Below are 20,982 nucleotides of genomic sequence, written 5' to 3'. Positions count from 1 at the left end.
CAGAGGAGCCTCTAGGGAAACTGAGGGAGGAGGCAACTCGGGGCTGCCCCTAATCTTTAAATTTCTATGTTTAAGATTCCGTCTTTTGGTCAGGTGCGGTAGCTCACACCTGTAATCCCAGCACTTTGGGAGGCAGAGGCAGGCGGATCGCCTGAGGTCAGGAGTTCGAGACCAGCCTGGGCAACTTGGTGAAACCCCATCACTACTAAAAATGCAAACATTAGCTGGGCATGGTGGCATGTGCCTATAATCCCAGCTACTCAGAAGGCTGAGAATCGCTTGAACCCGGGAGGTGGGGGTTGCAGTGAGCTGAGATCACACCACTGCACTCCAGCCTGGGCGACAGAGGGAGACTCTGTCTTAAAAAAAAAAAAAAAAAAAAAAAATCCATCTTTTGCCATCAAATCATCAGGCGACACTTGCTGATAGTCTACCTAATATCCCCAAGACCCTGGGAAGGCTACAAAGTTGGGTGAGAATAAACAGATCCCGCTGGTAAGGATCTTACAACTAAGCAGAGAAGAAAGACCACTAAAAATATGGTCTATTGTAAGAATGGGAAAGGAACAAGGCATTTTGATGAGAGTGCTGGGGAAAAAGAGCTGTGATTTTGGTTGGCAGAATTTGGGGGAACAGAGCCGAAACTCACGGGTGGCCAGCAGCACGTGGGAATTTTCAAAGTACTTTGACACCAGCTGCACGATCTTGCCAGGGCTGTGTCTCAGGGGTCAGTACAGGAACACAGCTCTGTGTGAACCTGACGGTAAATGACCTAGGCTGCAGAAGCTCTGCAATGACCTGGTCCACAAAAGCCATCCACTTTACACCAACATATGCCTTAGGGCTCTACATTATGAAATGCCAAGTGTGCGCATGAGGCTGTTGTACCTGTTCTAGCACAGGGCAGAAGCCACGGCACGCTCTGCTGGTACCCTCTGGTTCAATAAATATTTATTGGGCTTGTGTCACACACTGTTCTAAGCATTAGGGACACAGCTGTTAATGGGGCAATGTAGGTCCCTGCTGTCTTGAGAGACAACTAAATTAATGAACGGACAAGAAAAATAAATATAATCACTGTCAATGCAGACAAGTTATCTTGAGTGAAGTGACGGTGTAGCTCCTTGAGACTGGGTTGTCAGGGAAAGCCTCTTTGAGGACCAGATACTGAATGAGAGCTGAATGTCAAGGTCAAGGAGGTACATACACTCAGTAGAACAGCAAGTGCAAAGGCCCTGTGGCAGGTGCCAGCTTAGCATGTTGAATGAACAGAGAAGGCCACTGTGGCTGCAGTGCAGGGGGCAAAGGGGGGAGGGTTGTAAAATGAGGTCAGTATGGTGGGAGGACTTCAGATCACAAAGGAGCTTGTAAGCCACGGTACAAAGGTGAGCTTTTATCTTAAGTGAGGTGGAAAGCCTTTGTGGGGTCTTTGTAAGGGAGTGATATGACCGATTTTCCTCTTCGTAAAATCTCTGTATGGAGAGGGGATTGTAAAGGGCAAGAGTAGAGGCAGGGGGAGAGTTGAAATACGGAGAGACGACGGGGGCTGGCATGGGAGGGTGGTGGTGCAAATGTATTTTTGAAGGTAGCACCCACAGAACTTGCTGATGGTTTGGCTGTAGGGGAGCAAAAGACAAGGAGCCCCACAGATAGTTCCCAGCTTTTTGGGTTAAGCAAATGATATGCTGGAGGTGGGCCTAACCGAGATGGGGGAGCCCATAAGCATTTGGGGGTTCTGGTCACAGAGTCCTTTCTGCACCATGCTAAGCCTGCGGAGTCCATTCTCAGACATTCGAATGCAAATGCCAGGTGGGGAGCTGGATATAGGAAGAGGCCTAGGCTAGGGACAGATTCAGATGTCATCAGAAAGTAGATGGCGTTTAAAACCACTGGACTGAATGAGATACTTAGGGAGAGTTACAGACAGAAAATAGAAGGGGCTCTGGGACAAGCCTGGGGGCATAATAACAATCACCATGAAGTCACAGAATAGAAGCCAACAGAGATGGACAAAGGGCAAGGGTGGCAAAGGCGGCTGAAAAGTCTGGGGAATTAGGACACAGCCGACACAGTCAGCAACACAGAAACCACTGGCGACCTGTCCCACTAGTGGTGTAAAGTGTCACTTCTGGATCCAGCAACTGGGAGGAGACAAGGTGAGTCAACTCCCAGAGTGGGCATGATTCAGAGTGAGGGGTTGCTGGGCAATGCGGCCTGCGGCCTTGGGCCTTGGGTGCCAGCCCCCACGGAGGACCAGGTGACTTCCATGAGCACAGGCTGCCAGCTTCAGGGCCACGGCCATGTTACACCCCGCAGCTGCTCCCACGCCACCTGCAGAAGGCAGTACCTTTCCATCCTCTCTGTTCCACTTCTACCACTGCAGGGGGAAGGAAGGAAAACACCATCTCCTCTCACTTCCTGACTTTCCTCCTCTGCCTCCAAGAGCCTTTTTTTTTTTTTTTTGTCCTATGCACGACTTTTTCAGTTTTCCAACAATCACTGGTGTCCTACACTTCTTAACCCTCCACTCGCAAAACAACACCTTTCAGACACTCCTCAGCTACTTCTCTTGCAAAGAAACTTGCTTTCAGTAAAGACAAGAGAGCAAATGGAGAGAAACGGATAACCACCTGCTGATGTCTACTTGTGCTGCATTCTTGAGAAACTCACAAAACTGAAGGCAATCCAGGTCCTCAAGAGGTTTACGAACCAGTTGGTGAAACCATCTAGCACATGACGCAGAGATCAGCGTGGTGCCAAACAGTGTGACACCCGTGTGGGGCAGAGATACCGTGTGTGGGTACAGCAGCTGGAGAGACAGTTCTGGAAAACCAGGGATGTGTCACTAGAGCATAAAAGATGGACAGGAAATATGCTCTTCCTTAAAGTCTGATTAAAAAATAAAAGATACTTTCCAACAGGGCCCCGTGCCCATCTCAGCAACGCAGGGCGTGTGTAACCAAATCACACAGAAATGAGCACTTAAAATGACATCTGTTGGATTAATTAGCTGTGTAATTAGTCTCCCCTCAGCGGAACTGGGCTTTGTGGCTGTTGTCTGAAATCTCCCCAGGTGACTTGATTCCAAATGCCACACTCCAAGAGGAAGAAAGCGCAGGCCAGGAAAAGAAGACAGGCATCCGAATGTGTTTGCGGGAGGCAGCGGGAAGGGAGAGGGAGTTTCTGGAGAATTTGGTGGGTCCTTTGGGAACCTAGCTAGAACATCAGGGAGGAAGAGATATCCCCAGAGGTGTCACTTGAGAACTCACCACCTCAGAGCAAATCGGCACGCCCCCAACACATGAGTTTTAGATAACCCCAAAGCACTAAACGCTCAGAGACACGAATTAGGGCGGCAAGACCGTGGAGGTGAAGAGAGCCAAGTATGGATTGCAAGTTGGACACAAAGAGACGGGACAGAGGTCAGAGCTCTTGTCCCTGGAGGAGTTGTTTGGTCTTCTTACGCTGACAGCTGCAGCCATCACCAATGTGAACCCAGTCTGGGCAAAAAAAAAAAAAAATTAATAATGAAAATGGTCAGAGCCTAATCTGAGAACCAGAAAGTGAACAACCACGCACAAACAGATGTCTGCAGCCAAATCACTCCCCACAGTGCTTCCTCAAGCACAGCTGGCTTCGGAGTCACACTTGCTGACTCATGTCTAGGACAGTGAGGAAATCATAGCCCTGGGACCCGCGCCACTTGGCCTGGCTCACTAGAGGAGCCGAGGAATATTCCCCATGCTTCTCTATCTATAATTATTTTAGAAAACAAGAGACATGGCGGTAGAGGGGACGTATAGAAGACAAAGGCACAGGAGCTATGGGAGGATTACAGTGAAAACCATCTTAGAGCAGAGGACTCCTCAGCTGGGGATGAGCCTGTGGGGTTACCTTTGATCTCCCCCACCCCCATCTTGAGGCACAGGGTACCCTCCACAGAGGAAAAACATCCGATGCTGCTCAGAGAACCTTCCTGGGCCTGTGACAATGAGCGGTTCGTAAAGAATCTGGAACACGAAACATTCAATTCAAACAAGCCCTGTTCGAGACCAGCAAGACATGTTCTAAAGCTGGATGGGGCCACTCTGCTAAGACACTCCCTGCCATAAACACAATCAGAGCTCCTCCCAGATCTTCAGGAGCGCCAACAGGCATCTGCAGGACCACTGCAGTGACACAGACTCGCTCCCAAGGGCAAAAGGGGTCTGGGAGCAAACACCAAACTCCGACATTATCATTCTCATTGTCCCGAAGGCCCATAGATACAGGCTGGGTGCAGTGGCTCAGGTCTGTAATCCCAGAACTTTGGGAGGCCCAAGTGGGCGGATCACTTGAGGTCAGGAGTTCAAGACCAGCCTGGCCAACATGACGAAACCCTGTCTCTACCAAAAATACAAAAATTAGCCGGGTGTGGTGGCGGGCGCCTGTAATCCCAGCTACTTGGGAGGCTGAGGCAGGAGAATTGCTTGAACCTGGGAGGCGGAGGTTGTGTGCAGTGCTGTGATCATGGCTCGCTGTAGCCTTGACCTCCTCAGCTCAAGCAATCCTCCCACTGCAGCCCTCTCATGTCGCTGGGACTACAAGCACCACCACACCCTGACAATTTTATTTTCTGCAGAGATGAGGTCTGGCTATGTTGCCCAGGCTGGTCTTGAACTCTCAGGCTCAAGTGATCCTCCCACCTCAGCCCCCTAATGCAGCTAGGACCACAGGTGTGTGCCACCATACCTGGCTAATTTTTTTAATTTTTTTTTATAGAGACAGGGTCTGCTTATGTTGCCCAGGCTGGTCTTGAACTTCCGGGCTCAAGTGGTCCTCCTGCCTCAGCCTCCCTAAGTGTTGAGATTACGGGTGTGAGCCACGGCCCCAATTTTTTTAATAATACGTTACACATTCGTGAGCCTGAGTCAGTACAAAATCCTACTTCAATGCCCAGCACAAAATCAGCACTCAACAAATGTTGTTGACCCAGGGAACGAAGACCCCTTCCCAGTGATTTCAGTCTCCCAGAAGCTGCACAGGGAAATCTGGGAAATCCTACGGTCTGGCCTCTTGGGTCCTGAGGGCTGGGGTCTGAACCCATGGGAGGAGAAGTCAGGGTAGCCGATGCAAGGATGCCTTCCACCCAGAACCCAGCCTTCTGTCTCATTCTGAGGGGCAACAGGAAGACACGGATACCCCAGTGTGACACGTGCCACCAAGAAAGTTCACAGAGGTCAGCTCAGAAGGGATTAGAAAGGTCCAGTCATCCTCCAGGAAGAGCCTATTGCCAGCGACAGAAGACAGGAAGAGAGACTCAAAAGGGACAGCAGGTGGGTGTAAACCCCTTCAGCAACCCCAGTGCACAGGCCGGCCCTGCCAAGGCAATGTGGGTATCACTGTTGACCTAAGAGACTGGCTATGCTTTGGAGGCTCTCGTCCTGAGTCTGGGAACATGCTCCACTCATTAACAGGTTACAAACCAAACACTATCAGTAGATAAACATTTCTAACCTTCTAACTAGTTTGCCTTTTACAGAACGAGGAGGGGGACCCTAGAGAACGTCTCCTAATCATTCTTGATGATTAGTCCCAATTTAAACCTACTCTCTGCATTCCCTATTAGCGACCTATACACCATAGGCACACAGGGTCTCACGTGCTGTGAATTTTCATGGTCTACATATAAGTAACCAGTGCAGGAGGAGACCAAGAAGGCCTGGAGCGAACTAGGGGCAGCTTCAACATCTGGCCAAGTTGCTGTTGACTGAACCAGGCCTCCTGACATCCACTGTGTGACGCAAAAGCATTTCAATAAAAGGGACTCATGAAAAAAATGACTGAAAAGTAAGTTTGAACAAATAGCTCTGGAGAAAATTTCAGATTTCTTTATAGAAAGCATTTTACTTAACACAGAAAATGTGAATATCGGATAGGACACTTTTCTATAAATAACAAAAATTGGATATCATCATTAGAGGCATTTGTAACTTTCTTTTGTTGGGAACCACTGGAAGAAAACGGGTTTCACAAACAAGGAAGCCACATAGCTCTCTTTACACTTTTATAGAGCCTGCTGGCAGGTCACTATGAACTAATTTCTAGGCTATCCAGAGGTAGAGCTGCCAAACAAAATACAGGATGCCCAGTTAAATGTGAATTTCAGGTAAGTGTAAGTATAATTTATGAGATACACTTACACAAAACATCATTGTTGCTTATCTGAAATTTATGTTTGGAGGCCAAGGCAGGAGGACCACTTGAGCCCAGGAGTTCGAGACCAGCCTGGGCAACATAGTGAGACCCTGTTTCTATTTTTTTTAAATGTGATTTAAATTTCTTTTTATACAAAGAAAAAAATGAAATTCACATCACTGAGAATTCCACATTTTTCTTTGCTGTATTTGCCAACACTATCCCAAGTCACCACCCTAATGTTGCTAGTTTCTACAATCGCCAGTATTTCTATGAGTGACAGATTTTCTGCCATTAGAAAATTTTAACTTTCATCCTACATGCCGGCTGCTTTAAGTGCTAAAAATCAATTTTTGTTAAGTATTAAATATATACTTACTCAATACTACCAAAATGGTTTTCATAGTAACAGCCTTTCCCACCCTACACTTACTAGTATTTATAGTTTCAACTGATGTGTAAAACAGAATAAAGAACATGGTTCAGGTGGATCATATAATTTTTTAAAAACTCTTGCCTTTTCCTGACGATGTTCGTGACAATGCCTAATTGTTCCCTTACAATTTCCCTTTCAAAACAAAAAAACCAGAAACACCTGTTGGGACTAGGCGTATTCAAATTTGCCCTTTTAGTCCAAGTCCTCAGCAAGTTGAAAGAATTCAACATTGAGTTCACACCTTTGCCCCATTATGTGGCACCTGCCATATTGGCTTTCCCGCCAGAGTGTGTTTACCTAAAACAACCGTAACACAAGGCGTTATTCTGGAATGCAGAAGCAACGGAATATTTGCACAAAATTCTCCTAAGGGTTACAGAACACCCCCTAAGATGGCAGATGTCATTTATGCAAAGAATTCCACGGTGTGACTTATCCCTCTGTATGGGTGGGGGGTGGGTGAAGGGACTGGAAGTTTGAGATTTCTCTCTCCTAAGAAGGTCCAGGGCTTCCTAAATAGAGAATCGGGGGGATTCATAAATATTTTGACAAAGTGGTAGCTATTAGATTTTCTGAAATTAGACCTCCTTGCTGCTCAGCCTAAGTCAGGGGCCGTGGTATACCTTTGGAATCCAAAAAGAGACTTGTAACCAGTACCTGAAAACAGCTTATATTGGAAATATGTAAACACAGTCATGAAATCTATATGCTGTTTACATAAGAACTTCAGGAAAGGGAACTTCCATGGCTTTCAAAATTTGTTCCTGACCCCTTTTTTAAGATAAATGGTGAGATCCACAGTCTCCATTAAGATGCCCTAAAAACCCAGCTCCTCTTTGAAGACTCTGTTTCTTCTGGAAACTCTCTCATCCTGGAGAGTTCAATGAAGGCAAACTAACCTAAGAAATTTTCTTTTGGGGAATACGCCAGAGAGAAATAGGAAAAGATGAGTGGAAGGTGTTTGGTCCACAGACTCCAAATGCCAGGAAAGAGAGCCAGGTCTTTCCATCCCTTCTTCTTGTTCCCCAGTGTCTCCGAAGACAGTATTCCGTAAATATGTTCTGACTTACCTAAATCTGTGGATCATTCACAAGAGGCTCTGCAAGACGTAAGAGAATGGAGAATGAGAAACAGCTTTTCACACCAGCTAGGAAAGGCTGGTTATTTAAGCAATCGTTGTACAGCTAGCCATCGAATTTGAAGGAAAATAAAGAGTCCTATATCACACTGCATACAAAACCAGAGTCTTACAACTGTACACAAAATACATTCCTCAAAAGTCACAAATAGGGCCAGGTGTGGGGGCTAACACCTGTAATCTCAGCACTCTAGGAGGCCAAGGTGGGTGGATCACCCGAGTTCAGGAGTTTGAGACCAGCCTGGCCAACATGGCAAAACCCCATCTCTACTAAAAATACAAAAACTAGCGGGTGTGGTAGTGGGCACCTGTAATTCCAGCTACTCAGGAGGGTGAGGCATGAGAATCACTTGAACCCGGAGGTGGAGGTTGCAATGAGCTGAGATCACGCCACTGCACTCCAGCCTGGGTGACAGAGTGAGACCCAGTCTCAAAAAAACAGAAAACAAAAACAAAAAAACTGCATGACAAAAAAATGTTCCCCCATCTACCCACATTAGAACAATGAAAAGGGACTTACATTAGAACAATGTTGTCAATCTGACAATGAAAATGGAAAAACAACAACACGGTGTTGGTCACTGTGTGGGAGTCTGGTCATCACTCAATGGGGAAGGATGACATGGCCACCTGCTTTCTGAAAGGCCACTGGGAAGTGCTGCATCTACTGGCATTAGGTCCTGGGACCCAACAACCCCACTTCATGGTGTGTGTAGAGAATCATGTTCCTAGCTCATTATCTGCAGTGTCCAAACCCTGCACATAACCTCAAGGTACATCAAAAAGGGACTGGTTAATAAAGGAAATACTACGTCGACATTGAAAAGAGTGATTGTATCTACATGTACTGACCTAAAATGATTTTCATAAAAAGTATCTATATGTACTGACCTAAAAGTATCTATATCTACTGACCTAAAAGATTTTCCTGAATAAAACAAACTGACACTTTGGGAGGCCGAGGTGGGTGGATCTCGCTTGAGCCCAGGGGTTCAAGACCAGCCTAGGCAAAATGTCGAAATCCCGTCTCTATGAAGAATACAAAAAATTGGCTGGGTGTGGTGGTGTGCACCTGTGGTCCCAGCAACTTGGGAGGCTGAGGTGGGAGAATCGCTTGAGCCTGGGAGGCATACGTTACAGCCAGCCGAGATCACGCCACTGCACTCCCATGTGAGCAACAGAATGAGACCCTGTCTCAAAAAACAAAACAAAATTGAAACCACAGCACGTGTCTATAAAGATTTTAAAAAATGAACAGTATGTGTGTGTGTACAGATACATACGCACACACATTTTCATCTACAGAAGCAAAGAAAAGAGCACAAAATATCAACTACATGTAACAGTGGGTTTGCCTCTGGACAGTAAAGTCAGAAAGCAGACAAAAGACATCCACTTTAAAAATCATTGGAAAATACTTAAAGATGTAAAAAAGGTCTCAGGTATTACACGTCATTCCAATTTTGTAAAATTCCTATGTTACATGCAAAAAAAAATTAAAATCCATCACATGGTAGGATTAACCAGATATTTACTTTCTTTTTTATTCCTGGATTTTTCCAATTTTTTTTACAGTGAACATGCACTACTCATATTACTTTAACTGTAATATGGAATATTACATACATAAATAGGGAATCCACATTTTATTACTAGCTTACACTTGAGGAATGCTAACCTTGTAAGAAATAATTAAGAATACAATACTATTCTAAAAGGGTCTGGTCAGTTATTTACTATCCACAAAAAGGACTCAGAAAAGAGAGAGAGAGAAAAAAAAAACACTAAAAGCATTTAGAAAAAAGAATAAAACTGCTATGGTTAATGGTTGCAAAACTGGTTTTTCAACAGGTGGTTTTTAAGTACTAAACTTTTTTTTTTTTTTCAATAGGCACATCTAATAAGATTTCAGTTCCATTATGTGGTGTCTAAAGAGTGGAGTGAAAAGATATCACTGACCTGATCTTCTTGACATGAGGGTGTGTAAAATGCTCTAACCAGAGTGACCCACACAAAGCTTGTGCCTAAAGCCATCGGCTGAGAGTGTGAAATACAACCTATTGGAGGAATGTGGATGAAGATAGGTGGGGAGCTTCTGGAAGGAGGAAAGAACAAGGGACCTCCCAGCAAGGTACCCAGCTTTCATGCCGCACACCACTGGTGAACCATGAGCCATACGCTCCCACAGCAGTGATGGATGAACTTGGTCCTAGCACAAGCCCTGCCCCCCAAAATATTTGGTCTTTCCATCTCCTGGAGTCCTCTTGAAGTTAACTGGTGGCCACAAGAGCTGCCAGAGTCAGCCCAGGCTCTCAGTGAGGACCCATCAGGCCCACATGCAGCCTCCCAGCCCAGCTGCAGAGACCCACGTCCCACCAGCACCAACCATCAAGCCATGGAAATGAACCTCAGGCCTCCAGCTGCTCCAGGAGGAGGGCACGCAGGCAAAATCTGCTAAAATTCACCAAAACATCTGGCCTTGCACACCTTCTAAATCACCTACAGGAAAACATTCCTTTCCTTCCCTTTCATTTTTTGATTGAAGGCACCAAGGTAGGGAGAGAAGGTGGCAGAAGTATGTACTTAAAACAAACAAACAAAATAGTCTAATAATGAGAAAACAAGGTTTGAGGAAACTGGCTCCAGAATCCCGATGCAAACCATATGACACTTTCACCGGAGCTTCAAACACACAGCCAAGCTGGGAAGGCAGGACGGGAGGGAGGAAGGGGACGGTCCCCAAAGGATGTATGTTTTTTGCTCTCAGCGCAAGACAAAGGCCTCCAGGCACCACCTACGGACGTAAAATGTGCAGCTATCTTCCTAAGACCCCCACTTCCCCCCAGCACACCCACAGAGGAGCACCAAGAATGCAGATTTCAAACCAGATCATTGTCTGACTTCGCCTACATTTTCTGATTTGCCTGTCTACCATACGATGATTTTATGGCCCTGCTGGGAGTGTGAGTCCCAACGAGTTTCTTATGCATCAGGGAAAGAACTGAGAAGATGGGTTCTAAAGCAATGCAAAGTCTGATGGAAGTTTTCTTACATTCTTCCGTACAGCACAATCCTCCTAGAATGGCAGGAGTAGACATCCTCTATGTGGAGAATCTGGCCATGTGCATGAATCAATACCACACTCTGCCTCCTATCTCAGGCCAAGCAGAGTTGGCTTGGACACTGGATTCTCCTCTCCTGTGTGCCCCGTTAGCCCACGGCAGCTCACATGTGGCCCAGACCCAACACTGTGGTAGACAACCCTCTTTGTACAGTATTTAAGATTAATAGGTAACCTTCAGTCTTGGTCCAATCAAAGGAACCCCAGCTGGAAACCGTTTGGAGTAACAGATTCTGGTGGGGTCTTAATCTATCTGCTAAAGTTGACAGATTTCCATTCCAATGACTCTCAGGTAAAGAAAAACAACAAAGTGAAAAACAGATTCTGGGAGATGGCGGGAGTGTGCACTGATTTCCAACTGCCCTTTCTGTGCCCCGCCCCCTCCGGGCAGAAAGCAGCACACATTTCAGAGAGCTCACCATGGACGTCACTTGGCTGGGAAAGCAAGATAAACGTGGAAGAGCTGGTGCCAGCTCTGAAGCCACACGCCTCAGACGCAGGCTCTACACTAGCCGTGGGAGAGGGCAGAGGGCAAGCATGTGTCAGTGACAGCCGCTCTCCTAGTTCTGAGGATCAAGGGCACCCACATCTCTACGGGTGGAGAAGATTGAGAGTGGGGCCAGGGTGTAGTCCTCTGAGAAAGGAGTGATAAATTTACATGTGAAAGCAGAAGGATGAGGAATTAAGGACCCCGGAGCTCAGTCCCAGTTGAGAGACAAGTGCCTTTTGCATTTTTCCATGCTGGCTCAGATGGGACACTGAGGACAGAAAGAGCCCAGTTCCCAAGCTTCACTGGAGCCTCTGCGCTTCTTGCTATGTCAGCCAATCACTGGGATCCCAGGATGGTAAATGTTAGGACGTGGACATGTGAGCATTAGGGGCTGGGCCAGAGCCGGCCACTGTTTCAGCCCAAAAGATCCCAAGGATTTCAATCAGGAGCACTTTGCAGAAGTAACCTGAGGCCCAGAGACAAGGTAAGGGGGCTTCCCTCAGATGCCTCGGGCCCTGCAGCATTTCCCTAATCCACTCTACTTCCAGGAGGTGCAGAAGAAAAACAGGTTGAACCTAATCCTGATTTATAAATTAGTATCACACAAAAATCAAAACTACACCATTCCAGGCAACGAAGATAATACCATCAGGTTTTGTAGATTAGCACAACCCTCTCTCATTTCTGGATTAAAAATTATCTCACGCTTTCAGAAAGTTCACTCTTACAGCAACCTACGCACTAGCATGCGTGACAGCAAGGGCAGTGACTCCGGCCCAGGGTGAGGTCAGACGACGAACTGAGAGCCATGCCACTGCTTGAATCTCCTGAGAATGCAGCTCTGTCTCCTCCAACATGAAAAAGGAACAGGAGGAGAATAAAAGCCTCGGCTGAAAGAGAGGTCTGGGAGAGCCACCGGGAAGCCACATACATCACCACCACTTCACTAGGTGCCGCGGAGAGCAGCTTTGGAGAGCCACCCTGGCTGATCATGAATAATTTGCCAGGGACCCGGGACAGGGTGGGGTAGGGAAAGGGGTGAGTAAGGAGGGTTGTGTGTGAGAAGCCCGGTCAGCTCCCCGGGTCAGCTGCATCTGGAGCGGTTTCTCTAGCAGACAGTAAAGAACTCGATTACATCCAGTTAACTGTGCTCTAAACTGATTATGCATGTGCCGGGCTAATGGATTACATTAGCAAGAGGAAAAATAACATGCAATCAATCTCCATTTACTACAGGCCACACCAGGGCCTAGAGAAAAAGTGACTCTCAAACCACCTCCAATCCCCACCCCAAATCCGTGGAATGACGAAACCTTGAGAGGGAGCCCCCCTTAGTGGCAAGAGAAGTTTGATGTTAGTCGTACTGAAGGACCAAAAGGCTGAGGGCGAGCACTGGAATGATAATCCCAGCGGTGTCATCCAGGAGTGAGCGGGAGAGCTCCCCGCCCCCTGTGGCGGAGACCGGGCAGGCACAGGGCCATTCATTACCCAAGGACTAATGAGACTAGACTAATGACCTTTGGCTCCTGACGGAGGCAATTCTGCTCTGAACCTCAGGGGCTGGTCACCCTGGGGATGTGCTGGCCAGATGCACCATTTCAGGATCTCTCCTTCAGGTGTTGGGTCCACGTTCTACCCTACATCCCAACACTCAGGACCCTTCTGCCCACGCCATCTTTGTGAGCAACAGTTTCCTCTACCTTAAAAAAAGAAATGAGAGAAAAGTCCCAGGATGACAGGCCAGCAGTGCAGAAACACGCAAATAAACCGCGTCTCTTCCGCCCACACCTCACCCTGACTCTCTGGGTGTGATCCATGGACACAGTTTGGGGACCAAAACAGGATGTTCTCAGCAAATCCTCCGAGTTCCAGGCCCGTAAGAAGCAAAGTCAAGTGCCTGATAGACTCTTATTCAAGACTCCAGCCACACGGAGGATGCAGCGTGAGAGTTAATCACCACCGTGTGCATTTTAGAATCTAAAGGGCAATTTTTTCCTCGGATGCAAGAGGCCAGCTTCGTGCCACCTCTAAACGACCTTCATCAAAGTTGCATGCAACCTTCAATGGCCACGCCGAGTCCTTTGTACAAATTTTACTCAGTTGGGTCCTTTGGAAATTCTTTTTTCCACTGGTTTTTCCATCAGGTTTTCTTGACCACGTCGGCACCATCCTGTGGCCAGTTCAGACCTCCAATTTAAACTGACTGCAAAGGGCTTTTTTCTTTTAACGGTGGCACAAAACTAAGCCAGTCCAGCAAGGTTCTTACTCAGTTGAGATAAGGGGATTGGCTGCGTGGTGTCCAGACCTTCCTCACTGCACCATAGCTGAGTCCACAGTCAGTTCCAGAACATTCTATCCCCTCTACCTCATTCCTGCTTTCTCCTCCTTTCCCTAAAGTGCTTTCTTAAGCACTACGTTACACAGGCCTCCCCACATCCTGAGAAGGAACAACTATAAAATGAAGTACATTTATCAATCCCAGCAGAGGCCGACATGGAGAAAGGACTAGAAGTCTTCCTTATGTGGAATCTCCGTTTAACATCACACTGAGTAGAGCAGGGACTCAACTAGCTCAGGGCCAGCAGAAACCAAACACTCGTGGGCCCAAAGACGCGAGAAACAGTGTGAAAGGCAGGAGGAGAGGCTGATAATGGGAGTGAGGAAAATGAAAAGAGAGAGTGAGGGAGTGGAAGGTGTGTGGGATCAGGCCGGGGAGATTTATGGCGATTTGTACCTGATTGTTCATACTAAAGCCATTATGGGATGATTAGAGAAAAAGGTGAGGCTTTAAGTCCAGTGAAAATCAATAGAGACGTCTGGAGCAATTCTGCCGTGCAAATGAAAGGACTATTTACAGTATCCGGAGCACCTCCTCCTCGGTTACCATCTATGGAGTAGAGGGAAGGGCTGGGGGGAAAGTGGAGGGTGGGGGGAGAGAAAGAATAAATGGACAGGAAAGAGGGAAGAGGAGAAGAGACAGAGGAAGAGGGGGAGGATGGGAGAAGCCCAGGAAGAAGATGAAAAAGTATAAGGAAGAGAAAGAGGACACAGAACCCAGGAAGCAACAGAGGGGGTTAGAAAACAAACAAACAACAACAACAAAAAAAACAAAGGAGGCCCCTTATGGACCCAATTTTCCCCACAGCATTTAGCACCTTCTGGCTTGCTACAAAATTTATTCATCGTTTCTCACCCATCTCCTGCTAAAAGAATGGAAGCTCTATGAGGGCAGGGATTTTCTTTTTTTTTTTGGTCAGTTTCATGCACTGATGTGAACAAATGCCCAGAACAGTACCTGTCATTGAGAAGGTACCCAGTGTACATATGTTGGTGGGATGATGGATGGATGAAAGAAGGAAGGGAGGAACAAAACACCCCAGGAGCATCCGGGAAAGGAGAAATAGGAAAAAAAAAAAAAAAAAAAAAAAGGAATAAAGAGATGGAAAAGGAGAACAGAAAGCCTAAAGGAGAGAGGGAAACCACAGGAGCAGAGGATGCAAAAGAGCCCATGTAAGAAAGAAAAGAACCAACCCTAGAGGCGCTGTCAACAAAACCTGCCCCAAAATTGGGCACCCAGAAAGAGAACCTTCAGCTACTCAGGCTACTCACTGAACCTGTCACGTTTCCACCTGGTGACAAAGTGGACGCCGCCGACTCTCCTCTCAACTCCAGTTTCCCAACCAACAGCCAACCGGGCCATGCCAGAGACTGTCCGACTCCTCCCCAGTGCTCCCTAACTCCCCGGTGCGCAACCTCCTCCTTTCAGAAAGAGTGCCTGAGCCATAAGGAGCTGGGCCTTACCTTGTACAACTTCAGGCTGGCCTCGTGCCTGGAGTTGACCGTGTGCAGCCGCAGCTTCTCCAGGCTGTTGGTGTAGTAGTCACAGGCGTTGCACTTGAGGTGTACGGGGTTGCCGATGGCCACACACTTGAGCCTCCACTCATTGGCCTTGCCGCCCTCCTTGATGTGGGCCACCAGCTGGTACTTCTGCACGTGCTTATCTGTCTTGCAGTGCAGCTGGAAGTTGGCCTTGAGCTGGGTGTTGTAGCGGCAGAGCTTGCACTGGTACGAGTCCCCCATCACCGCCTTCCACTCGTCCTCCGACAGGCTGCGCTCCACATTCATGTGCAGGCCCAGCATGTCCAGGTTGTCCGTCGTGAACTTGTTGCAGACGGCACACTGGAAGAGCTTCAGCGACGGGTCGTTGGTCTGGATGAAGCTCTCGCCCAGGTTCATCAGCTCCTCTGACACCAGCTGCCCACCCCCGAGCCGCATGTCTAGGGGGATCTCACCGCCCACTGCAGGGAAGGAGAGAAGAAGAGAGTCAGACACCAGGCTCATGGTCACGGCCACAGCTGAGGCACCCCCCAGCCCTCCGCCACCCTCAACTGGGGTCCAAAAGGAAAAGATGACATTTCAAGTGTTGCAAAGGGCTACTGGCTGGAAAACAAGCAAACAAACAAACATAGTCAACCTGATGTGTTTCGATCTTTCCTGCGGACATTCTGAGATTTCTGGCAGGTTTTGTATTTTCTTTCTTTAGGAAAAGAACACCTAGAAAAGTTAGGAGCCATAGCCTCTTTAATATTTCCTTTCCCTTTTTTTCCCCCGAGATGGAGTCTTGCTCTGTTGCCCAGGTTAGAGTGCAGTGGCACAATCTCAGCTCACGGCAACCTCTGCCTCTCGGGCTCAAGCGATTCTCCTGCCTCAGCCTCCCAAGTAGCTGGGATTACAGGCACCCACCACCACGGCCAGCTAATTTTTGTCTTTTTTAGTAGAGACAGGGTTTCACCATGTTGGCCAGGCTGGTCTTGAACTCCTGAGGCTGGTCTTGAACTCCTGACCTCAGTTGATCCACCTGCCTCGGCCTCCCAAAGTGCTAGAACGACAGGCGTGAGCCACCGTGCCCAGCCACCTCTTTAATATTTCAATTCATCCCTTCTCTAAGATTCAAGAAAAGATAGAAGTATGTATCATTCACTGGATATAACAGAATCTCAAACTGCAGACTTTCCAAAATCGGAAATGAGTACAGCTGCAATCTTAACATACCAAGCCTTCATGGGGAACCAGAATTGGGCCCAGGATGTATCTGAGGTGGCAGTGACCAACATGACTTTCTGCCACCTTGAGAACAATCTATGGCTGCGTCGTCTGGTGCAGCAGTCACTGGCTACATGTGACTAATAAATACCTGAAATACGGGTAGTGCAACTATGGAACTGAATTTTCAATGTTATTTAAATTTAGGAAGCTACATGGTGGTGAGTGGCGCCTGGGTTGGATAGTGCATCTCTAAAGCAAAGATCTGGGGAGTGGGGCTGGACGTGGTGTCTCACACCCCTAATCCAAGCACTTTAGGAGGCCAAGGCAGGCAGATCACTTGAGCCTAGGAGTTCGAGACCAGTCTGGGCAACATAGTGTACAAAATATACAATAGAAACTAGCCAGGCATGGTGGCGCATGCCTGTAGTTCCAGTACTCAGGGACTGAGATGGGACAATGGCTTGAGCCTGGGAGGCAGAGGCTGCAGTGAGCTGAGACCATGCCACTCAGCTCCAGCCCTGGTGACAGAGCAGGACCCTGTCTCAAAAACAAAACAAAACAAAAAAAGACTTGGGGAGTAATCCCTCTACTCACCGCTGCCCTCTGGTCAATATCTCTCCCGTCAGTCAATGCTGCCAACCCTCCCATGTCTTCCCAGTAGGGCCACCTGTTCTCTTTCCTGAGCCTCTGCCCTGGGTGACATGCGGGGCTACCCTAGGACCTATCACCTTCCCTTTGTCACTCAGTCACCTACCTACAGAGATGCACCATAGCTGGGATCCCCATCAGGGCGCCACCTCCCTAGGACAGGGGTCCAGTCTTATCCTCGCTGGCCCTCTACAGAGTGCACAGACGCCCAAATGTTTGCTGTGCCAGACAAGAGTGAAAAAAGGGTGGGACTGTTGCATGTTCAGGAAGTGGACTGAGACAGGCAGTGAGACACGAGGCTCAGCTCCATGTCTCCACGAAAGGGCCGGGCGAAGATCTCTTCCTCCCTCTCCCACCCTGGTCTTTTTCAGTCCATCACTGCCCTGCATAAACCAGGTACAAGCTCACATTTGCTACGGTAAATTAATACTGCAAGGGCTTATTTCTACCAGGAGAATGGCTTAAAAAGAGCAGCCCTCCCTCCAGTTCCTAGAAGTGTATGGTCAAGCAGAAGGCTGGGCACTGGCGTCCAGTTTCTCTTTCCTAAACACACATGCACTTGAGCTATTAGGTCTGCCCCACCCCACAACTGATATTTAAACTTGACCTTTTATGTGTGGTTGGGCTGAGGTTATTATTATTTTTTTTTATAACTAATTAGAATCCGAGTCAGTGGTTCATCAGAGAAAATATTTTTTTCTTTTTTTTTTATGATTTTCTTATTGATGCTACACAAGTCACCTCGAGTGACAAGATCAGTACAGGCTCTGCTAAGCAGACCAGCAGCTGCATTTGAAGCTCACGGACAGTCTAGCAAGCCACAGAAATCTTTTGCACATGCATTCCAGAAGGCTTAGGAAGCTTTCGGCTTGTTGTCTGTCTTCCCATCTCCCCTGGTGAGAGGAACCATAACCATGACATTCCTTTTAGGACAAGAAAGAAAAACAGAAAGGAAAAAAAAAAAAAAAAGCCTAAAAGCTCCATCCCTTAACGGGGACAAAGGCCAGGCAACATCCAGGAAACATACTCGGTGTTCAGTCAAAGCAGAAACTGCCCGGAGGGTAAGACAAGGAGCAAACATATATTTGTTTCTGATGCCAACCACCTGAAGCATCAAATCGTCTCCACTTTTTAGATTTAACCCCGGCCCATCAATATTGCTCTAAAGAGAAATTCAGCTGTCACTTGCTGATGCCTGAGTGAAAATGAGAAGTCCTTGGAATAAGCAGAGGAACTAAGTCCCAGTTTCCACTTTAAGCTCTTTTTTTTTCCAAGAGACAAGGTTTCATTCTGTTGCCCAGGCTGGAATGGTTCACTGCAGTCTGGACCACCAAGACTCAAGTGAACCACCCGCCTCAGCCTCCCAAGTAGCTGGGACTACAGGTGCACCCCACTACGTCTGGCTGATCTTAAAACAAAAATGTTTTGTCGAGATGTTGCCCAGACTGGTCTCAAACTCCCAGGTTCAAGTGATCCTTGGACTCCCACAATGCTGGGATTATAGGCATGAGCCACCATGCCTGGCCAGCATTCTAGGCTGTTAAAATGAAATGCAAAGGACAGAAGCAGCAGAGTGCTGAAATGAGTGAGGATGACAGGCAAGTGAAAACTCCCTTCGAGAACTATGCCTCAGAGAAACAAGCCCAGGGCTTAGAATCCTACAAATCCGCTAATTCAGCTGCCACAAAGTGGGGGAATCTCACCCAGTTCACAAACAGGAGCAGGGCCCCTATAAATAAGAAACTGGGACTGGGCACAGTGGCTCACACCTGTCACCCCAGCACTTTGAGAGGCCAAGGTGGGCGGATCACCTGAGGTCAGGAGTTCAAGACCAGCCTGGCCAATGTAGTGAAATCCTGTCTCTACTGAAAATACAAAAATTAGCTAGGCGTGGCGGCGCATGCCTGTAATCCCAGCTACTCGGAAGGTAGAGGCAGAAGAATTGCTTGAACCCGGGAGGCAGGGGCTGCAGTGAGCTGAGATCACGCTATTGCACTTCCAGCCTGGGCAACAAGAGCCGAAACTCCATCTCAAAAAAAAGAAATGAAAAAAAAAAGAACTTGGCAGGTCTTTAGTCTTGAGCCACACTGGATACGTGGTTTTGGAGCAGGTCCCCATCTCTGTGTATGCACTTAACTCTAACACTGGAACTGACACCTTGACACGTGAGCCCACCCATCAGCACATCTTCAGGAAGGCACATGGATTCAAAGGCACACTCTGGAATCAAAGGGAGACGAAGGGAGCTGTTAAACCTTGTGCGGGTATCCAGGGGCTGGCTGGCTACTTGGGAAACACACAGCCACCCCGACAAGCAACCCCTTTCTTGGTGCTATGCTAAACTTCAGGGTCGAAAGGAAGGTTTGGGAGGATGTTCACAAGGCCTCGAATCTAATGTGCTGTCTACAAAGAGCAGCAGATCTGACTGTACTAGGCGAAGCCTCAAAGGCTTCCCCAAAGAAGCAACCCCAGAAACAGTGTGTTTGATAATACTAAAGAGGGCTCTGCCAAGGGAAGTATGAAAACAATCACCTTGTAAAGAGGAGTGTATTTCACAAAAACTTTTTTCTCCCTGCAGAACTCAGTCATATCTAATAACACCTACAGCCATCTTATAAATGGACTATGGAAAAAAAAAATCAGTAGAGCCACAGCTAGAACTGAAAGTTATGGCTGTTTTTATTTGCATAAGTTGGTTTCTCCTACTGAGGTCATACAACTCAAATTCCAAGTCTTTTGGATACTTCCTATGGCCCCCACACCCACTAGAGCTTCTGGCATGAAGGATTTGTGGCTCTCACACCTTCTTAGCAGTTTTTGTGGCCCAAGGAAGGCACAGGTTTCCAGGGACTCCCCTCAGCCGACAAGTAGTGACACTGGAAATTTAAGAGCCCTTTGTGACTGAGCTGGATAAATCCTTTGGGAGGAAGAGCTCTAGTCTAAGAAATACGGTGTGGCCCTTCCATGTGTGTCTACAACACAGGGTTTCATTCTTCTGCTCCTTCTGAATCTGCCGCAATGCCCAGGACAGTGCACGATGCCCCAAAGACTCACAGACACTTGGTGTGAAAGCGAAATATTTCTCTACTTCTCAATACAAGCCTTAGTTACCTGTTCTTAAGGTGATTAAAAAGCCTCACTTTAGGCTGGGCATGGTGGCTCATAGCCTGTAATCCCAGCACTTTGGGAGGCCAAGGCGGGCAGATCACCTGAGGTCAAGAGTTTGAGACCAGCCTGGCCAAGATGGTGAAGCCCCATCTCTACTAAAAATACAAAATTAACCAGGCATGGTGGTGGGTGCCTGTAATCCCAGCTACTTGGGAGGCTCTGGCAGGAGAATCGCTTGAACGCAGGAGGTGGAGGTTGCAGTGAGCCAAGATGGCGCCACTGCACTCCAGTCTGGGTGATAGAGCGAGACTCCGTCTCAAAAAAAAAAAAAACCCTCGCTTTGACCCAACATGAACCTACTCATGTTCTGTCTTCATTCCACCTCCATTATGTTTGATTTGCTCCAAGATCTACCTCCCAAGATTCTATGACTCCTTCTAATTCCTACTGGCTTAAAGAAAACCTTAGAGTACTCACTCCCATCTCCTGGTGTGCATGGTTCACCCTGGCGACAAATAAGACGACCAGTGCTTGTGCATCCGCAATTAGCCAGTTGGTTTCAAATACCCTCAAATCATTTGGTAATAAAGGATCAATGGGCAAATATTTCAAAACGGAAAACAAGATTAAAGTACTAAGGAATAAAAACTGAATACATAGCAAGAAAAACCAATGGAATGCTTTGAAATATAACTCAGCAGCAACAATTAGCACTAAAACGCCACACAAATAAACACTTGCCAACTGGTGAGGCCTGGCCCTGCAGTCATCTAAGCCATCCCGGAAAAAATGTCCTCACTGACACTCTGTTGCCAAGA

The 20,982-nt window shown here is 47.5% G+C and overlaps 1 protein-coding gene across 5 annotated transcripts in view; it reads right to left on the bottom strand.

Annotated features, from left to right (window-relative positions):
- The window catches only part of ZFHX3 (zinc finger homeobox 3), a 275,007-nt gene that overhangs the window by 152,270 nt on the left and 101,755 nt on the right, over window positions 1-20,982 (bottom strand). For all 5 annotated transcript variants that reach the window (XM_054452977.2, XM_054452980.2, XM_063654491.1 and 2 more), the window contains one exon: window positions 15,164-15,660. In XM_054452977.2, coding sequence (XP_054308952.2) covers window positions 15,164-15,660 — 497 coding nt within the window. The remainder of the gene's footprint in view (window positions 1-15,163; window positions 15,661-20,982) is intronic.

Source organism: Pongo pygmaeus, chromosome 18 (assembly GCF_028885625.2).
Source record: "Pongo pygmaeus isolate AG05252 chromosome 18, NHGRI_mPonPyg2-v2.0_pri, whole genome shotgun sequence".
NCBI classification, from domain to species: domain Eukaryota; kingdom Metazoa; phylum Chordata; class Mammalia; order Primates; family Hominidae; genus Pongo; species Pongo pygmaeus.
The sequence above is the reverse complement of the archived record's forward strand: the minus strand, read 5'-3'. Positions and strand labels throughout refer to the sequence as shown.